The 17,611-nt window shown below is 58.1% G+C and overlaps 7 protein-coding genes across 7 annotated transcripts; 3 read left to right on the top strand and 4 right to left on the bottom strand.

Moving 5' to 3' along the window:
* Positions 1-362: 362 nt before the first annotated feature.
* On the bottom strand, positions 363-3,138 carry B0H64DRAFT_418775 (uncharacterized protein; the record flags this gene model as incomplete). The annotated part of the gene is made up of 4 exons (XM_062805342.1): positions 363-1,425; positions 1,498-1,613; positions 1,679-1,711; positions 1,780-3,138. The coding sequence occupies 4 exons, from the start codon at positions 3,136-3,138 to the stop codon at positions 363-365; spliced, it is 2,571 nt and encodes an 856-aa protein (XP_062656369.1).
* A 1,437-nt stretch (positions 3,139-4,575) lies between these two features.
* B0H64DRAFT_402959 (major facilitator superfamily domain-containing protein) lies at positions 4,576-7,365 on the top strand. Its single transcript, XM_062804266.1, has 4 exons — positions 4,576-5,253; positions 5,322-5,478; positions 5,533-5,781; positions 5,883-7,365. Exons 1-4 carry the CDS (start codon positions 5,058-5,060, stop codon positions 6,994-6,996), a joined length of 1,716 nt encoding a protein of 571 aa, XP_062656370.1. The 5' UTR covers positions 4,576-5,057; the 3' UTR covers positions 6,997-7,365.
* Positions 7,366-7,709: 344 nt separating this feature from the next.
* On the top strand, positions 7,710-9,334 carry B0H64DRAFT_402961 (uncharacterized protein). The gene is made up of 2 exons (XM_062804267.1): positions 7,710-8,864; positions 8,933-9,334. The coding sequence occupies exons 1-2, from the start codon at positions 7,957-7,959 to the stop codon at positions 9,042-9,044; spliced, it is 1,020 nt and encodes a 339-aa protein (XP_062656371.1). The 5' UTR covers positions 7,710-7,956; the 3' UTR covers positions 9,045-9,334.
* A 1,203-nt stretch (positions 9,335-10,537) lies between these two features.
* B0H64DRAFT_363024 (uncharacterized protein) lies at positions 10,538-11,588 on the bottom strand (the record flags this gene model as incomplete). Its single annotated transcript, XM_062801786.1, has 1 exon — positions 10,538-11,588. The coding sequence occupies one exon, from the start codon at positions 11,586-11,588 to the stop codon at positions 10,602-10,604; it is 987 nt and encodes a 328-aa protein (XP_062656372.1). The 3' UTR covers positions 10,538-10,601.
* A 357-nt stretch (positions 11,589-11,945) lies between these two features.
* B0H64DRAFT_363025 (uncharacterized protein) lies at positions 11,946-13,088 on the top strand. Its single transcript, XM_062801787.1, has 2 exons — positions 11,946-12,539; positions 12,617-13,088. The coding sequence occupies exons 1-2, from the start codon at positions 12,279-12,281 to the stop codon at positions 12,950-12,952; spliced, it is 597 nt and encodes a 198-aa protein (XP_062656373.1). The 5' UTR covers positions 11,946-12,278; the 3' UTR covers positions 12,953-13,088.
* A 484-nt stretch (positions 13,089-13,572) lies between these two features.
* Positions 13,573-15,476, bottom strand: B0H64DRAFT_327219 (cytochrome P450; the record flags this gene model as incomplete). The annotated part of the gene is made up of 6 exons (XM_062800773.1): positions 13,573-13,698; positions 13,756-14,245; positions 14,333-14,458; positions 14,541-14,902; positions 15,004-15,203; positions 15,284-15,476. 6 exons carry the CDS (start codon positions 15,474-15,476, stop codon positions 13,573-13,575), a joined length of 1,497 nt encoding a protein of 498 aa, XP_062656374.1.
* A 556-nt stretch (positions 15,477-16,032) lies between these two features.
* On the bottom strand, positions 16,033-17,524 carry B0H64DRAFT_402967 (uncharacterized protein). The gene is made up of 4 exons (XM_062804268.1): positions 17,250-17,524; positions 16,931-17,178; positions 16,566-16,845; positions 16,033-16,464 (listed from the first exon to the last, which is right to left on the bottom strand). The coding sequence occupies exons 1-4, from the start codon at positions 17,284-17,286 to the stop codon at positions 16,205-16,207; spliced, it is 825 nt and encodes a 274-aa protein (XP_062656375.1). The 5' UTR covers positions 17,287-17,524; the 3' UTR covers positions 16,033-16,204.
* Between the last annotated feature and the right edge of the window lie 87 nt (positions 17,525-17,611).

Here is a 17,611-nt window from a genome sequence, read left to right on the forward strand (position 1 = left end):
CCCTACCCGAAAACCCTGTGCTAGTGAGGCGTCAACCATCCGAAATTCTTGCTGTGCGCCGACCGAAAATGCCCAGCAAACCCCCGCCGACCCTGTATCTCGGTACTGTGGTCCATCATCTATCCTGTATATGTAGACCATGTATCTAGGTACTGTGGTCCATCATCTATCCTGTATATGTGGCGTGACCCATTAACCCGGTATAGCGCTGATAAGTCCCGATTAGACTAGTCCTCCTGCGCACGGGATTGATCTTTTGGACTGATGCCAACCAACGTACCTTACGTGACAGATAGGTCAACAATACTGGACATGATTCTCCCTATCAACGCTCTACCACAATGCAGTGCAGCCCCCCCAATTTACGAAGCGCGACCCTCCCAGCGTCTCGCCATGGTCGTCAACTTCTGCTGAATGCCACGAGTAAACTTCGTCATGATATCCGAGTCCAGAAAGCGAGCACAGTGCAGCAAGATGCCGACCGAGTCGGCCAGCGAGACGGTGGCGCCGGCGGCATCGGAAAAGACGGGCGTCGTCGTCCCGCCCTGGTGGTTGAGGTAGGCGACGAGGGACGCGTCGCGCGGCGGGAGCGCGTCCAGCAGCAGCGGGTCGGGCGCCTCCATGTCCCACCCGCCGCCGCCCTGCGGGCTGGCAATCTCCATGCTGTTCGCCCACGCGATCAGCGCCACGCGGTACGCCGCCCCGGCCCACCAGGGGGGGCGCGCCGCCTCGGGGACCAGCCGGATGTTGCGCAGCACCTGCCCGCAGTGGAAGTAGATGTCCCTCGCGTCCTCCGGGACCAGGTGGTAGGCGCGCCCCGAGCGCGAGGGCCGGGTGGGGGACCTCGCCGAGCTCGGCTGGCTACCGCCGCCGCGCGCGAGCCGCTCGATTTCCGGCACGCTCGCCATGGTGTTGAGCACGACGAGGTGGTAGAGGATCATGTTGGCGCAGTTCGCCGGCGTGTCGTCCGGACACCGGGTGTGCGCGAGGTCGAACCACTTTCGTAGCAGCTCTTGGACCTCCTGCACCTGCACCGAGAGGAGGACGTTGGATAGGTGGCGGGAGCTCTTGTGATCCGGGCTCCGGGTCGACATGGCTTCGATCCTGGACCGCAGTTGGAGGACTTGGTCCATCAGGTGGCACAGCAAGATGCGCAGCGTGATGGGTGACACGTGCGTCATGGTGCTGATGTCGTTGGTGTCGGTGAAGCAGGCCACCCACTCTTTTAGAGATGGGGGGATGCTGACGGTGTGTCGCCCCGTCGATAACGCGTCCTGCGCCCAATGCTTGGCCGAGAAAGCCGTCAAGGAGGCGTCCGGACTCGGGATCGGCATGTCGAGGTTGACCACGGACAGGAACGACGTCGACGGGATATCTTGGAATAGACATATTTCGTAGTCCAGGACGAGCCAAGAGCAGGTAACTCTGCAGCCAGTATCACGGGTCAGTCGACTTGTCTAACAGAGTATTTGGGGGAATAGTAGGGGATGGAAATACCTGTTTAACCGCTCCTGGCATTTCCACAACTCCCAGCGGCGAGCAGCGTCGCCGGAGGAATCTAACCGAGCCAACTGTTCTTCTCGCGGGTCATGTGGACCTGCTCTTAAACGCATCTGTGGTAGTAACAGTCAGATTGCCGAATCCGGAAAAGAGAGAGAGATTTCGGGTTTTCAATTACCTCCAAGTACATGGCCTTTTCGTGCATGGCTATCTATAGGAAAGTATACCAGTCAGCGCAAAGATCGTTTTTCGGTTGGCGCAACCCCAAAATGGCCTTACATCCATCTGCCACTTGTCGCCACTCCACACCATCGCGATCATGAGTAGCAAGGCGCACTGCGTGACCTCGGGGTCGGAAGCCAGCTTGATGTTCTGCTCGATGAGCCTGCGCAGCGAGGTGCGGCAAATGTCCACCAGGCCGTATGCGATTTCGGGATACGGCTCGCCGGAGCCGGCCGTCATGGCGCCGATGGCCATCATGAGGAGCAGCGCCATGCTCGGAAGTATCGTGTGGCTGCCTTCGATGGACTCGTTGACCTTCATGGAGGCCAAGGGCACGACGGGGTAGTGCGGTTCGCAGCAGTCCGTGTAGGCGCGGAGCAGGAACTCCATCTCCGAGGGCGGCGGGAGCGTGAGGACGGACGCGCCGACCCAGTTGTGCAGTCCGCTGTCCTGGTTTCGCAGTCCGTAGAGCTGCTGCGCCTCGTAGAAGAGGCCCTGCAGCACGGCGGTGACTTTCTCTCGGGTGCTGGCCAGGAGGGGCTCGACGGCGGCCTTGGAGCCGGGCGGCCGACCCTTGTTCGTGATGGTGCACTCCTCCTTGAGGAGGGAATACAGGTTCTTGACGTGGACCGGACCTGTGACATTGCACGCGGAGGAGGGTGTCACGGGGTTGCACCGGAAGAGTGGCCAACCTTCCAGGGCCTCTATTTGGTCTGGGTCCGAGCTGGCGAAGGCGCGCTCGACCAGCAGTAGAGGCGGCACCGTTGGATCGTAACCCTCCATGGCGTCGTCGCCGTTGCCGGGGAATCCGATCAGCGCCCCCGGGGACATGGCAAAGGTGGTGTCTTCGCAAGGGCCGAGGGCAATCTGTGGCGTCGGCGATGACGAGGAGCTGGGCGCGGTAAAGTCGAACATGTCCATGTCGTTCTGCGGGTCCGGAAACGGAGCCATGGCGGTGTCGTTGGGGCGAGCGGTGCCGGGGGGCGGATAGCTGTCGTCTGCACCCCACACGGCGGCGGCGACGAACTGGGCCAACAACTCGTCTTTTTGGGCGGCCTCGGCCAGGTCCTTGGGGCGACGGATGGCATCGAAACGATGGCTCCAGTCCATCCAGATGCCGTGGCACGTCTCTTGGGCGCCGCTGCTGCTGCCGGTGCCGCTGCCGGTGCCACTGCCATTGCTATTTTGAGCCTGCGGCGTGGCGGTTTCGGGATTATTGGCGTGGTGGTTAATGGCATTGAACGACAGTCGCCTCGCGCCGCGCTGCGACACACGCGTTTGACAGGTGAGTTTCTTGCGCACGCATCGCGTGCACGGTACCTTCCTGTCGCATCGCGCTTTGGATTTGGCGCAGTTCACACATGCCAGAGCTGAATTCGCCGGCGCGGCCGGGCCAGGGCTGGATGGTAAGGTCATTTGCGATGCAGTGGGTTTGCCGTTGGTTGCCGGCCCGGTGATGTGCGGGAGGGGGGGTCTGGCCGGGGCTACGGATAGAGCAGAGGGGACCTAAGGTAGCCCTGCTTGGTGGGCTTGGTGGGAGGAATCGCGTGGGCAAATAAAGACAGGGCGGGCTGGGTAAGGTCGCTTAAGCTTATTCCTTAACACGTCACCGGACCAGGATCCCCGCCAGAACCTCGAATTTGGCGGCAAAATACCATAGGTACTCTAATGCAGAAAAGGCGAAAAAAGGCGAAAAAGGGTCTTGATAGCGACTAGCGAGCATCTCCCTGGGTTCCGTCTTTTGGCTGTATTCCTTCGTCTTGTACATGTATTGGAACGTGCTTGTTTTTGTGGAAGACGTTCAATCTCACCTGGCAGACCGAGTAACCGGGGCCCCCCTGTCAAGGTGTCCGAGCTCGCGAACAAACAAGCATTGTATGTACGAGCTATACTAGTACGGAAGGTTAAATGCGACATCCTCGAACCCAGCTCGGCGACAAGTTCGGTCGTGGATGCTGCAGGGCAAAGAAAAGTAAGCCGGGACACGCAAGATTGAGGGGGGAGGAGCCGATACCCAGGATTATTCAGCTAGACCCTATCTATGTAGGTACGTACTCCATACAGCAGTTGGCAGACCATTGATGCAGTTGCTGCTATCCGATAGGCCCCCGCAACCTTGGGGGCTATGCGGGAAGCACGGAAGCACGGAAGTACGGAAGGAAGCCGTTTCGGTGAAGATACGTACTCGGAGATATGAAGCAGTCAGCCTGCTCAGCGATATCGGCGCCGTATAAGGTGAAAAACTGGTAGCGAGAAACGTGTCCGAGACTTGAGGTGCAGTGTGGCGCCGCCCCACCCACCCTTGAGTGATGCTCTGCATTAAACGGGGGTACAACGTAATACACGAGTTACAGCGTTGTTTGTTGTTGTATGACTCGGATGGGATTGATGTGACGAGGATATGAGTGTGCAGTAGGAGTACCTGCGCTAGTGTCAAAGTGATTATATTATGTTCAACGTCGATGCTGTCTGCCAGTTTCCTGATGACTACCTAGGTACCTACCTACCTACCTACCTTACCTGAGGTAGGTAAACTGGTGTCTCTTCGGCATGACTTGGCAATGTTGTGACCGGTGCCTCCGTTCACGCCACTCCTGCCGCCGACGGGATCAATGCTTGTTATCTACCTAGGTATCTTCCCTGCACTATGCAACGCAGCCTTGTGGCGTGGTCAATTCAGAACCTCTTCACTTACATACCTCAAAGATAGGTATGTACATACATACACGATATGCAGCTCTGGGGCCGCTTCTCGGTGTATCCTTTGGGGGCCGGGGGCTAAACGGCACGGGGCAGTGGCCAGCGTCTTCGCAATTTCGAAACGCACGTCTTGGCCTGCTTCTGCTACTACGTATCATGTTTAGGATCATGATCCTGATAAAGGACCTACATGTAGGTTAATCCGACCTTTCTGAAGTGAGTGGTCGGTGAAATCCGACGAAACCCGCGAAACCGACCCAGTAAAATTACAGTTTAGCGCCCCACCACCGATCCCTGTCAGTACACGGCTGTTATTCACCCGAGTCCGTGTCCGGCAGTCGACGGAGGTCGGGACCCAAGGTTCACCCGCGCGCCGCCTGCGGTCCGAACCGAGTCTGCCGCATGAGGCGCAACTTCCAACCAAGGTCGAGAGAGCTGAGTAATCCCCGGTCAAGCTGTATGTTCAATATAAGGCGATTCGCCGTGTAGTATCACACAAATTACCTACCTAGTCAAAACTCAAAAAATACTCGGACTCTAAACGAGCCCAAGAAGGGTCCACCCGTGTCTGGTCTGCACTGCACCTTGACACTTGACGTCGACCTGAGTCGGCCGTGTCCTTCCAGCTGCCCACAATGTCGACTCCCGCCGTCACCCCCCCGCCGGAGAAAGACCTGCCCTCCGGCAGTGAGAGTATACCGGCAACTGATATCCAGGGCCAGAAAAAGGAGAACGGCGCATCGTCCGAGGAAGATGTTGGGCAAGTTGAACCTGAGAGTTCACCCCAGGCACCCCCACGCAATGTGCATGGGGTGGCATGGGTGCTGGTCGGTGAGTAAGGGAATTGCCCGCGAGACGGAAAGAGTTGAGGCTTACACGATGTGTTTGAATGCCTACAGTCATGTCCATCTTCTCCTGCGTCTTTCTCTTTGCACTCGACAATACCATCGTCGCCGATATCCAGCCGGCTATCGTCAATCAGTTCGACGACCTGACGCTGCTCCCATGGCTCTCGGTAGCCTTCATGCTTGGGGCAGCGAGTACATTGCTCATGTGGTAAGTCTCCGCCACGTGCATCGACAAGAGGTGTCCCGTATTGACTAGTCCCAGGGGTAAGGGATATGGATTGTTCAACTGCAAATGGATCTACATTGGTACCACGGTCATCTTCGAGATTGGATCGGCCGTGTGCGGCGCTGCCCCGAGCATGAACGCCCTCGTTGTTGGACGTGCCATCTGCGGCCTGGGCGGCGCCGGCATGTACCTCGGCGTCATGACGATCCTCTCCATGCTGACGTCGCCCTTGGAGCGGCCCATGTATCTCGGCATGGTTGGTTTGACTTGGGGAGCAGGCACGGTGTGAGTTGGACCCTTTGAGTTGCACCCTTTGAGTTGCACCCTTTGAGCTGCACAACCGCCCTCTTGTGATGGACCGGTGGCTAACCAGACAATCTACCTAGCCTCGGACCCATCATCGGCGGTGCTTTCTCAGACAGCGCGGCAACCTGGCGCTGGGCCTTCTACATCAATCTCTGCATCGGCGGCCTCTTCGCCCCGGTCTTTCTCTTCATGATTCCCAGCATCGACCCCCGCCCGGGCGTCCCGTACAAGGCGCGGATGGCCGAGATGGACTGGGTGGGTATCCTCCTGTTCATCGGCGCCTTTGTCATGGGCATCATGGCCATCGCCTTTGGCGGAACCATGTATGCATGGGAAGACAGCCGCATCATCGGCATGTTTGTCGGCTCGGCCGTCACATTCGCCGTCTTCTTTTTCCAGCAGGGGTTCATGTGGCTCACGTCATATACCGGGCGCATATTCCCCATGCAGTATCTCAAGAGCAAGGAGATGATCCTCATCTTCATCGAAACGGCCGCGGCGGGGACGTCCTCGTTCGTCCCCATCTACTTCATCCCCTTGTACTTCCAATTCGTCAAGGGCGACGGCGCCCTCGACGCGGGCGTGCGCCTCCTTCCCTTCATCATCCCGATGGTGGTGTGCAACATGGTCAACGGCGTCGGCATGAGCGCGTTGGGCTATTACATGCCCTGGTACGTTCTCGGCGGAGCCCTCGTCCTCGTCGGCGGGGTTCTCCTCCGGATCGTCACCCTGACGACCAGCGTGGCCCACATCTACGGCGCGCTCGTGGTCGGCGGCATCGGCACCGGCGTCTTTTCGCAGGCCGGATTCTCGGTGGCCCAGTCCCTGGTGCCTCCCGAGGAGATCCCCATGGCCGTCGGCTTCATGACGTGCGCCCAGGTGGGCGGCTCGGCCATTGCCCTCGCCATCGCCAACACCATCTTCCTGAACCGCGCCACGGGCCAGATCACGCAGCTGCTTCCGGACCACTCGGTGGGTGCGGTGCAGGCCATGATCTCGGGGTCCAACAGGGCGCTCCTCGAGTCGTTGGACGGAGACTTGCGCACCGATGTGCTGAATGCCATTGTCACCTCCATCACGGATGCGCTGACGTTGGATGTAACTGCCGGGGCTCTTGCGCTCGTCGTGGCCGTTTTCCTGCGACGCGGGAAGATGAACCATACCCACGGTGGAGGGGCAGTCGTGGTGGGATGATTGTCACTGTTGTTGCCATGTACCGAGTGTTGTTGCCATCTACCGAGTATTACGGTATTACCTCGTTGTAATAGAAGTCTATAGATTCAAAGAGTGGTCAAATAGAGTATTCCTACCTACCTAGGTACTACCTTGATATCCTACCTGCCACCCTGCTTCCACACCTTGGGTGCCTGAGTGACATGACCGAGTCTCTTGGGAGCGCGTGCTCTTCCACACAACATCAACACTTGACTTGAATGTGCTTAGAAGCAGCGCTGTGCCTGTGATATCTTCTTGAAGTGATGACAGCCCTGTATGTGAATAGATCTTCAGCAAAGTCTCGGTTGGCGGCAACTACTGCACCACTTGGGTATTGGTTCATCAAGGTTGTTTGGTTTGACTGGAGGAATGCAGGAATGGAAAAAAGACGCGACTGCTCATCTCACGCGCGTCGGGGATGACGTCATCACTCACGTCAGCATTCCCTTGGCAAGTCGGCCGAACTCCCTTCCGGCGCGTCGGAGGTTGGGTGGGGCTTGTGCTGCATCGTATAGATGACAAAGGCTCACTCGTCCGCGGGCTGCTGCGCTGTCGGGCCAAAGTTGCCCCATCATCGGACATTGCTACCTGGAGTTTGACTTGGCCCCGCGTGACTGGCTGTTGGCTGTGTAACAAAGGAAAAAAAAGGATCCCTCTTGCCGACTTCTTTTGTGAGTGTACGAAATTTCCCATAAAGATAGCCAGCATCCAAATCCCAAACCCAAACCCAAACAGAATACCCATCTTCCGTGCTCCTGATACAGTGATACCAGTGCATGCAGCCGGAACGCGAGCTGGCTAAGGATTGATCTCCACTTCCTTCCTCCTGCGTACACAGTAAGCACCTTTGAGGCACAATTAATCAATTACGCCATCTTTCGACTCGGACCCCCCACGAACCCCTGCCAGCCAGCCCCCCCCCCCGCGCCACCACCCACTATGAGCGGGTTAATCGCCTTGCTGTTCACCAAGCTGAGCCTCCCGCCTGCATCTGCCATCCGGGGGGAAACCATCCTGATCACGGGCGCCAACACGGGCCTCGGCCGAGAAGCCGCTCGACATGCAGCCCGCCTGGGCGTCGGCACCATCATCATGGGCGTCCGCTCCCTGCCCAAAGGGGAGGAGGCCAAGGCCGATATCGAGTCGAGCACCGGCTGCTCCGGCAAAACTCAGATCCTCGTCTGGCCCCTCGACCTCGAGTCCTTCGCCAGCGTCCGGGCCTTCGCCGCTCGGGCTCGGAAACACGTGGTCGACGACGGAGGCCGGCTGACCATGGCCATCATGAACGCCGGCATCGCATCCATGCAGTTCGCCCTCTCCGACGAGGGGTGGGAGAAGAGCCTGCAGGTGAACGTCCTGTCGACCGCGCTGCTCAGCCTCCACCTCATGCCGCTCCTGCTGCGCACGGGGGAGCGCCATCCCTCGTCGCGGCCCCACCTGGCCTTGGTCTCGAGCGACAACCACATGTCCATCAAGTTCCCCGAGCGCCACGCCGACCGCATCCTCCAGACCATGAACGGCGAAGAGCAGTGGAAGAAGTCGCAGGCCGCCGGCGGACCCACCGAGCGCTACGGCGCCACCAAACTGATGGACCTCTTCCTCGCCCAGGAGATGGCCAACCGGACGCCGCGCGACTCCCGCGGGGAGCCCCTCGTGGTCGTGAACGCCGTGGCGCCGGGATTTTGCAAGTCGGACCTCCTCACCCGGGAGAAGACCCCATGGATCCTGAAGGTCGTGCAGGCGGCGATTGCGCGGTCCTCTGAGGAGGGGAGCAAGACGTTGCTCCACGCCGTGACGCAGGGCACCGAGGCCCATGGGAAGTACCTCGATCACCAGGCCATCACTGCGTGAGTCCTTTCTGCTGCCCCCCTCCCCGAACCTAAACTTCGATAGCCAGACTGACGAGGTGTCTCAGTACCGGCAAGATTGCGTCAGATACGGAGGCACTAGCTCTGAGGGAGAAGATCTGGGGGGAAATCATTGCGGTTTTGAAAGGCGTTGATCCTACCGTCCCCACCGAGTTCTAAATAGTTGCAACGGTGTGCCACCCCATTCACCATGCGGTGGCACCATGCCGCCCCTTAACAGACACTTCAGGAGACTTGTACCTTTTTTTGTTTCTTTTTGGTTGGAAGTAATTGAAGTGTGGGATAAGTGCACGCAGCATAAAGTAATACGGATGATCGGGATCAATACTACGGGCATCATTAGGATTATATGACCCGAATTCTGTTCTTTGTGTTCACAACTTCCTTGACCCAAGTAAGGTATGGATAGATAAGGTGAAAATAGTCCACCACACCCATCTTAGGTACCTAGGTAATTAGCACCCGAACTCGCCCAAACTCGGGTTGGGTACTCTGCAACAATGCACCACTAGCATTGTTTTAAAATGAAAGTTAAATGTAAGAAGGTACGGTTTTACATTAAAACTATATGAAGCAAAGCATTTTGTATTTTGTCACCTGTGGTGGGTGACTACATTGGCTTTAACTCAACATTCAGCCCTTCCCATACAATCTCTCCACACAAAGTCCAAAAAAAAGTGATGGACTATTTTCTGACCCCGACTGGCACATCGCCACCAAGGCGTGCCGATCGACATCGACCAAGGCAGATACCCCAGCCCCATCGACCCGGATGAATCCGACATCTAGCGACAAGGCAAGGGATAACTCCGCCGCAAGGTTCCCAGGTGATGTACCTGAAGGCATAAAGACGGGCACCATCATTCAGGCTAGGTCAAAGAAGATTGGTGAGCTGGCAGCCGAGCTTGACTTGCCGCCAGCATGGCGTGTTCACCCCGTGGTTTTCATTACACAACTTACCCTAGCACTGAGCGGCGACGACCCGTCCGGGAGGTATCCTCTACTACAAGGTAGAGTGATGGAAGCTGGAGCAGAGGACAGCCAGTACGAGCTGAAAAGGATTGTCCAACGCCGAGTGACGTTTCCTCTAGGACGATCCAAGGTTTAGTATCTCATCAAATGGAAAGGCTACGGCAATGAGTATAACAGCTGGTACACACGAGCAAACTTTATGGAAAACGCCTCGGACCTCGTAAGCGAATATAAAGTACGGCACCCGTTGGCCGACGACGAACCGAAAGTCGATAAACGACAGCCGTCAACAGAGGAACCAGTCGGACAACTGGTGAGAACCATCCCGAGAACCAACATTGACGTACTGTTACCTGCGAAACTAAAAGGGCTGTTGCCCGCGAAGCCGAGAGCATTGTTGCGGGATACGGCCAATTGATTGTCAATGGTTAGTGTATAGAGCGATTCTGTTCAAAAGTCGATGTTGCCATTTCTGGAAAACAGAGTTCAAAACACTCCCTACCTAGGTACCTCCCTAGGTACCTTAGCAACGGGAGGATTTTGTTTTGATACCTACCTATGATGATTCACTAAACGGCAGGTATGAATATACAGGTAATAGGGCAGGCACTGACCACCTTCTATGCCAACAACATGACCACAAACTAGCAGAGATGTCAAGAGTTATTATTTTGCACCCTGTCGACATGTGGGTGGTCCGTTACCCGAACTCTATTTTTTGTATTTACACACGACTTCCCCAGCCTAATTAGCCACAGCGGCAACGACAGTCTCGTCCATCAGAGCTTGCCAGTCAGTCTCCTTGGGCGTCCATCCCATGGCCCTCAGACGGTCGGCTCTGCTGCGGCAGCTCGCGCCCCACAGGAGGCCAGCATAGGGATGGAGCTCCGTCGCCTGCGGAACCGTCAACTCGTCGATCGGGTCCGTCTCCAGCTTGCCGAGCTGCTTCAGCTTCGTCGCCACGGCCTGGGCCTGCTCGCGGAAGCTCACCTCGCCCGTCTGCACAAAGTAGTAGCCGTCCAGGCCGTAGGCGAGATCGGGCGAGTCGGCGAGCGCCCGCGCCAGCACAAAGACGATGGCCGACGCGACGTCGCGGACGGAGCACCAGCTCCAGACGTTCTCCCCGCGCTCGACCACGAACCCCCGGCCCCGCGCCGCGACCGTCTTGACCAGCCCGTGGCCGAAGCTGTCCTTCTTCCACGCGCCGGTCCCGTTCCCCATAATCTGGCACGAGCTCAGGATCACGGTGCGGACGCCCATGTCGGCGTGGGCGCGCAGGACCGACTGGTCCAGCGCCGCGTGGTCGCGGACCGGCCCAAAGGAGATGATCTCGTCCTTGTCAGTCACGTCACTGTAGATGCGGGACGCGGCCCGCCCCAGGTTGGGGTTGGCCGGGTCGATCAGGGAGGTGATGCCCGAGACGTGGATCAGCGTGCCCTTGTTGGGCTTGCTGGCCAGGCCGGCCAGGATGTGGCCGAGCCCGGCCTCGTTGTCACCCGCGACGTCGATGACGATGTCCGCGGCCGCGGCGGCGGCCGTGACGACGGCCTCGGAGGAGATGTCACCCACGATCGGCGTCACGCCGGCGTGTGCCGAGGCGACCGCTTGCGCCTGCTCTTGTGTGCGTACGAGCGCCGTGTAGATGGCGTCCGGGAAGGTCTTGCACAGCAGATCTAGGGTCGTGCCTCCTAGGTAGCCGGTCGCGCCGGTGATGAAGATTCGGGTCGGCATTTTCTGGTTTGTGAGTTCGACGGTTGGTCGAGAACTGGAGGAGGGTGAGGGTGTTGATCCTGCTCGGGTTTCTCTATAGGGGGCTAGTGCCGTATAAGGATTGCGCCAAGTTATACTGACAAGCAATGCCGCCGTCGCTATACAATGCAAGTATAACAAGGATGTACCGGACACGGGTTGACTTGATCGGACAATGCAGCCGTCGGGGCTCCGCTCCGGCCCGTTGCGGCCCCACTCCGGCTCCGTTCCGGCTCGGACTGCATGGCGTCGCCAAGATCCGCTTAAGTCCGAGTGTAAGGGGTCCGTTCACGTTCTGGATAGGGCTCCGCTTGATCTTGTCTTGTAAATCCGGGACTTGTGAAGGCGGCCTGGCAACGATTCCCCGTACCGGGCATCGGCGTTACTGGTATATCCCCGAGTTCAGAATGCACGGCTGACGACATGACGCACCGGAGCTCCGACAGGCCGCAACCGTCCATTCCCTTGCTTACATTCCGGTTGCCGAGGATGCCAGCCAGTCAAATGAACAATGCCCGACATCGATCGTCGTTAATAAAAGCCATGCACCGCTAACTACCTAGGTCCCAGTGAATGAAGCAATACGTGTCCGACTTCAATATCGTTGAGTTTCAATATCCTTGAGTTTTAATATCCTTGTATTGCTACCATCCGCAAATTCTCTGCATCACCATGTCGGCGCCCGCTTTCGACCCCTTGTACGCTACTCCGGGCCCCTTCACCGGATTCCCCGGGAAGGGTCTCCCTGATATCAGGCGGTACATCACCACCCACAACGCCCAAGGCGAGGGCGTTTTCCTCCCGTCCGACAATGGCGACAACAAAGCGCTGATGGCCAACGGCCGCGGCGTCCAAAATGTCCTCTACACAACCAAAGGCGCGGCCGTGGATCTCAACGGCGAGGCAGACATTGCTTGGGCACGAGACAATAAGGTGAGCTTTCCCGCGCCCCGGGCCCTCTCTTTGCCCGCAAGTGCCATGCTAATCGGAGACTCTCCCCCATCCGCCAGCCCGGCCTCCACGTCCCCGATGGCACGCTCGTGCGCATGATCGACTTCGCGCCCGGGGTGGAGTCGCCCATGCACCGCGCCATGTCGCTGGACTACGGCACCGTGGTGGAGGGTGAGTTCGAGGTGGAGCTGGACAGCGGCGAGAAGCGCACGATGCGGCCCGGCGACGTGCTGGTGCAGCGCGCCACCGCCCACAAGTGGCGCAACCTGTCGCCCGACAAGCCCGGCCGCATGCTGTTCGTGCTGCTGGATTGCAAGCCGATGGAGCCCATCAACGGCAAGGAGTTCAAGATCGAGCTCAACGAGCTGCAGCCCGACTTTCCGACAAACCACTGAGACTGCGGGGAATGATTTTCGGGGCATCTGTGTGTGCGGTTATGCATGGTTGTGCAAGGACAAGGCTCTCTTGGGTTTGCCATTGGGAGCCATTACCACACCTAGGTAGTCGGTAGAGAGCTGAAATATACTGTGGTTTATTATATCTTGTCCTGGTTGATTGATGTCATTTCGCGTTGTAACATTGAATTATTCCTCGGTGACCTCTGTTGCAGTTATAAATACCCATCTCTAAGGGTTTGACATCATGGATGTGATGGAAACGCAGAGGCAAAAAGACAGCGGAACAAATCCACGTCGAAAAGCGCACGGAGGTGAAAAGGAACAAACAGAACAAGGAAGAACGACAGCGTTTGCGCCACATGGAAACTACCTAACTGATATCCACCAACCGACCTGCTATGCTGCTTCTATCACAACCACGCGTAGAAGTTCCAAGGTTCAAGAAAGCATTTATATATATGAGAGGATATTAACACATCAGACGAACAATCTCAATGGCCATTATACACCCCTAGGTAGCAGTGGAAGATGATTCGCGCTCAATTTATTGATTTAGAGAGTGAGGTTCTATAAGTACTCCAACCTCATCCCCTGCCTGCAGCGCTGGGTCTGGCTCCTCAGGAAGAGGCAACTTCACGCTTAGTGACGCGCACCCACATCTCCTTCTGCATAAAAAGGGTAAAGTTGCGAGTTTTCCATGCAGACCCGGGGTACATGAGCTCAAAGTCAAATTTCCGCAGAAGCTGCAAGTTGTTAGTCACCAAAAGATCAATCAGGGATATGGGGGAGAATCGACGAACCTCAACAAAGATCTTGTCCAACTCGACCAGCACGATAGTTTTGCCCAAGCACCCCCATCGCCCGGTGCCAAACACCAACTCCATGGTCTTCTCCATCTCGCTTCGCTGGGCTTCCGACGCCTCGATCCACCGCTCGGGGCGGAAGACGTCGACATCCTCCCCGAAGATCGGGTGCCGCTGGATGCCCCATCCGCACTGCCCAATGCCCGTCCCGCCCGGGATGAACCGGCCCTTGATGGTCTCGCCGCCCGGGTTGACCAATTTGGTCAGGAGACCCGTGATGGGCGGATGGATCCGCAGGCCCTCTTTGATGACGGCCTGCACGTACGGCATCTGCCGCGACTCGGCGGATGTGATGGGCGACGAGATGGACCCGTTGCGCTCGGCTGCCGCGATCTCCTCGACCAGTTTGTTGTACACGCGTGGGTTGGTCATGATGTACAGCATGGTCGCACGCACGGCCGTAGCCGTCGTGTCGGACCCAGCGAGACTGCCCAGGTGTGTCGCGTTAGCAGTTTGCTGAGAGAGAGAGAGAGGAAAATGAAAGGGGCGAGAATTCAAGAAAGGAGACACCAACATGGTTGTAAGGATCTCCGACTCGGCCTGGCGTTTATCGAGCCCGTTTCGAACAAACGTTCCCAGCATGTCGTCGCGTACGACCTTGTTTGCACCATAGCGGTCGCCGACCACCCTCTTCGCGATTCTAGTCACCCGCAAGTCAGCACACCGCCACAAGGAAAAAGAGGCTTCCCGGCGGGGACGGGAGGCCTGGCTGCGGTTCTTACCCCATAAGTTTACCCCGGCCCTTCTCGTCCTTGGGGCTCGGCCCGATTAGCTTGACCAAGCCGGAGCCAAACACCAAATTTCCCAGCGTAGGCGTAGAGGAACACAGGGTGGCCAACGGGAGCTCGCCCTGGATGATCTTGATGAAGTCGTACATGTCCTTGTCTTCGGTCAGGTAGCCAAACGGCTCGCCGAGCGCGATGGACGTGATGACGTCCAGCGACCAGAACTGCGCCGCCCCAGCCATGTCGAGCGGGCGCACGTCGTCCGCCGTCGAGACGTACTTACGCTCGAGCAGGTCGACCAGCGAGGCGATTTCAGCGTCGATCTTGACGCCGAGATCCCGGTTCTCCTTGAGGGAGTACTGCACATCGTTTTCTAAATTAGCAGAGTGTCCGTCTGGTGTTCGAAAGTCGCACACGAGACTCGCGAGTTCAGGGAGGGACATAGTCGGTAAAAACTTACGCCCGAGGCCATCTTAACCCGCAGCTGGTCGTGCTTGGTCACACTGGTCTCCGAAAAGACGCTGTGCACGTAAGGGTCGACTTTCAGAGCCTCATACCAGCTTGACTTCTGATGCTTGTACTTGGCGGCGTTCATATGGCGGATGACGTCGGGGTCACTCGTCATGAGCCAGTTCGGTCCGATCCGGACGAAGTCGTCGCCTTCATTCACTCGCCGTGTTAGCCGTGGATGCACCAACCACCAGGGGAGCAACGCTTAGGATGGGCATCATGGACAGCACCGTATTTCTGGCTCGCCTCGTACAGCCGCATGTGCAGCTCGCCCGTGGTCGTCACGCCAAATAGCCATGCCTCGCTCAAGCCGGCCAGCCAGGGCCCCTTGAAGTCGCGAAGGCGATACCACGACCGAAACCAAGAGTAGAGCACGCCGACTACGACGACGGCTGGAAGCCAGATTGGGAGGAGAGACAGCATCTTCGACTTGTCATTGGTCAGAAGCGACAGAATTTTGGATGTGTCGATCTCCATTGTGTAGCAACGTGCAGGTAATAATAGCGTGACACTCCTTTCTGAAGTCACAAGTTAATTGATCCTCTCGAGGGTATTTCTGAACGCGTCCCCTACCAAGGCAACCAATTCCAGTTGAAAGCCGGAGCAGCAGAACGGGAATCCCCGGTCAAACAATCTCGTGTACTCCGTAGAATGGCTTGATGTGTGTCCGTGGGATCAATATGCCTGCCAAAACCTCAGCACGCAAGGCAGGACAGGAAGTGATTTGGTTCCTACCTAGGTATGTAAGACGGAGATTGCCGTCCGACGTCCGGTACTATACACTACATACACGACCGACACGAGGCTTGGACTTGGCCCCCACTTCGAAACGGAAGTCCGCCCCTGTCGTCGAGGCGGCGGGTAAGCAGACCTTCGATGCCGGTCCGGAACCCTTCGGGCCGAGACCTCCGGTTGACCCACCTCCGGCGGCACGGATCCAGGATTGGGATAGGTCGGGGTTGCATGCATGGGACGAGTGTGGTACGGGATGACATGCATTGCGCTAGATAGTGGCCGAGCGGACGCCACACATCACACTACACTGTCTATTCGCATGCCACGCCCGCTGTGCGGTCCGGACCGCACGGATATAAGCCTCCTTCATCTTGGCGGAGGAGGTCCCGCCCATCCTACACATCCACATCGGACTGTCATCCGATTTTCATCTGCAGGGTGGTCCCACCGTCAACGAGCCAGGCGACCCCGGTCACATAGCTCGCCTTGGGTCCGCTCAGGAACAAGACCACGTCCGACACCTCCTCCGCGTGGGCGATTCGCTTGGCCGGAATGTTACTGGCCAGGGCCTCGAGCATGGCCGGGTTTCCGGCGAAGGCCTTGTCAATCATGGGGGTTTCCACCCACGACGGGCAAACCGCATTCACCCGGATTCCGTGGGGGGCATTATCCAGTGCTAAGGTTAGGGTCGGGTCGGTTCTGTCAGCGCCCAGTCCAGCTCGGAAAAGATGATGCAGATCGGGGGCCCGGGGGCCCGGGGGTTGGGTAGAGTCCTACCAGCTGTCTTTGTGATTCCCAAAACGGCGTGCTTCGCGGTCGTGTACTGGACGATGTCGGGAAAGGCCACAAGCGAGTTGGCCGACGCCAGGTTCACGATGCTCCCGCGCCCGGCGTCGCGGGGCCCGGTTCGACCCGCGACGGTGAGCTGCTCCTGCGCCATCATGGCCTGGGTGACGGCGCGCACGCAGAGCATGGTGCCTCGGATGTTGACCGCGTAAAAACGGTCGAACTCGGCCATGTCCGTCTCGGACACGGAACGAGGCTGCTGCACGCCAATCTGAGACATGGTAAGCGTCAATGTCAGCATGAGACGATACTCAGACCCGGTCAGACCACCCATCCACCCCTGTTTTGGCACTCACCCCGGCGCTGTTGACGCTGTAGTCAATGCGGTCGAACTCGTCGCGCACGAGGTCGACCATGCGCTGGACGCTCTCCTCGCTGGACACGTCGACCTGGACCGCCACCGCCCGGTACGCGGGGTTTGTGGCCTGGGCCCTGCTCTCGTCGGCCGCAGCCTGTGCCGCCCCCAGGTCGATGTCGGCAAAGGCAACGCCCCTTGCACCCTCGGAGGCGAAGGCGATTGCGCAGTCCCGTCCGATGCCGCTTCCTGTTCGTGGGGGGTCAGATAATAAGGTTCAACGGTGCGCATCATGGGCCAGTCAGGTGTTCGTTCCGTACCTGCACCCGTCACTAGTGCGACTCCGTCGGTCTGCATGCTGCTGCGTGTTCTGTGGTCTTGGCCCGTTCCTTGAATGTGGTTGTGTGGACTGCTGCACCTCCGTCCCTTGTAGATGGTGAGCCTAATATAGTAGTATCCTCGGAAGAACACGGAGGTCCAACAGGGAGTGGTCGGACCTCCTTCCGCCGCAGTCGCTGATCTCACGCGTGCTGACGGGCTCTCTCCCTGGTTCACCCCGCCGGGCAAGCGTCACGGTGTGCGGGAGGTAATCGCCGCCACAAGGCCGCACGTGGCTCGTTGCCATAGGACATGTCCGTTGCAACGGCGGGCATCCGGCGGAAACTACAGAACGGCTTTCGTG

The sequence above is a fragment of the Chaetomium fimeti genome (genome assembly GCF_033439085.1).
Source record: "Chaetomium fimeti strain CBS 168.71 chromosome Unknown B0H64scaffold_6, whole genome shotgun sequence".
Classification (NCBI taxonomy): domain Eukaryota; kingdom Fungi; phylum Ascomycota; class Sordariomycetes; order Sordariales; family Chaetomiaceae; genus Chaetomium; species Chaetomium fimeti.

What these genes read in the sequence shown, in the direction of transcription:
- B0H64DRAFT_402959 (XM_062804266.1), top strand. Translation starts at nt 5,058, where the DNA reads ATGTCGACTCCCGCCGTCACCCCCCCGCCGGAGAAAGACCTGCCCTCC. An exon ending in GGTGGCATGGGTGCTGGTCG is followed by an intron (nt 5,254 to 5,321) that starts GTGAGTAAGGGA and finishes GAATGCCTACAG; the next exon opens with TCATGTCCATCTTCTCCTGC. An exon ending in GCGAGTACATTGCTCATGTG is followed by an intron (nt 5,479 to 5,532) that starts GTAAGTCTCCGC and finishes GACTAGTCCCAG; the next exon opens with GGGTAAGGGATATGGATTGT.
- B0H64DRAFT_402961 (XM_062804267.1), top strand. Translation starts at nt 7,957, where the DNA reads ATGAGCGGGTTAATCGCCTTGCTGTTCACCAAGCTGAGCCTCCCGCCT. An exon ending in GATCACCAGGCCATCACTGC is followed by an intron (nt 8,865 to 8,932) that starts GTGAGTCCTTTC and finishes GAGGTGTCTCAG; the next exon opens with TACCGGCAAGATTGCGTCAG.
- B0H64DRAFT_363025 (XM_062801787.1), top strand. Translation starts at nt 12,279, where the DNA reads ATGTCGGCGCCCGCTTTCGACCCCTTGTACGCTACTCCGGGCCCCTTC. An exon ending in CTTGGGCACGAGACAATAAG is followed by an intron (nt 12,540 to 12,616) that starts GTGAGCTTTCCC and finishes CCCATCCGCCAG; the next exon opens with CCCGGCCTCCACGTCCCCGA.
- B0H64DRAFT_402967 (XM_062804268.1), bottom strand. Translation starts at nt 17,286, where the DNA reads ATGCAGACCGACGGAGTCGCACTAGTGACGGGTGCAG. An exon ending in CGCACTAGTGACGGGTGCAG is followed by an intron (nt 17,179 to 17,249) that starts GTACGGAACGAA and finishes CCCCACGAACAG; the next exon opens with GAAGCGGCATCGGACGGGAC. An exon ending in GGGAATCACAAAGACAGCTG is followed by an intron (nt 16,465 to 16,565) that starts GTAGGACTCTAC and finishes CCCTAACCTTAG; the next exon opens with CACTGGATAATGCCCCCCAC.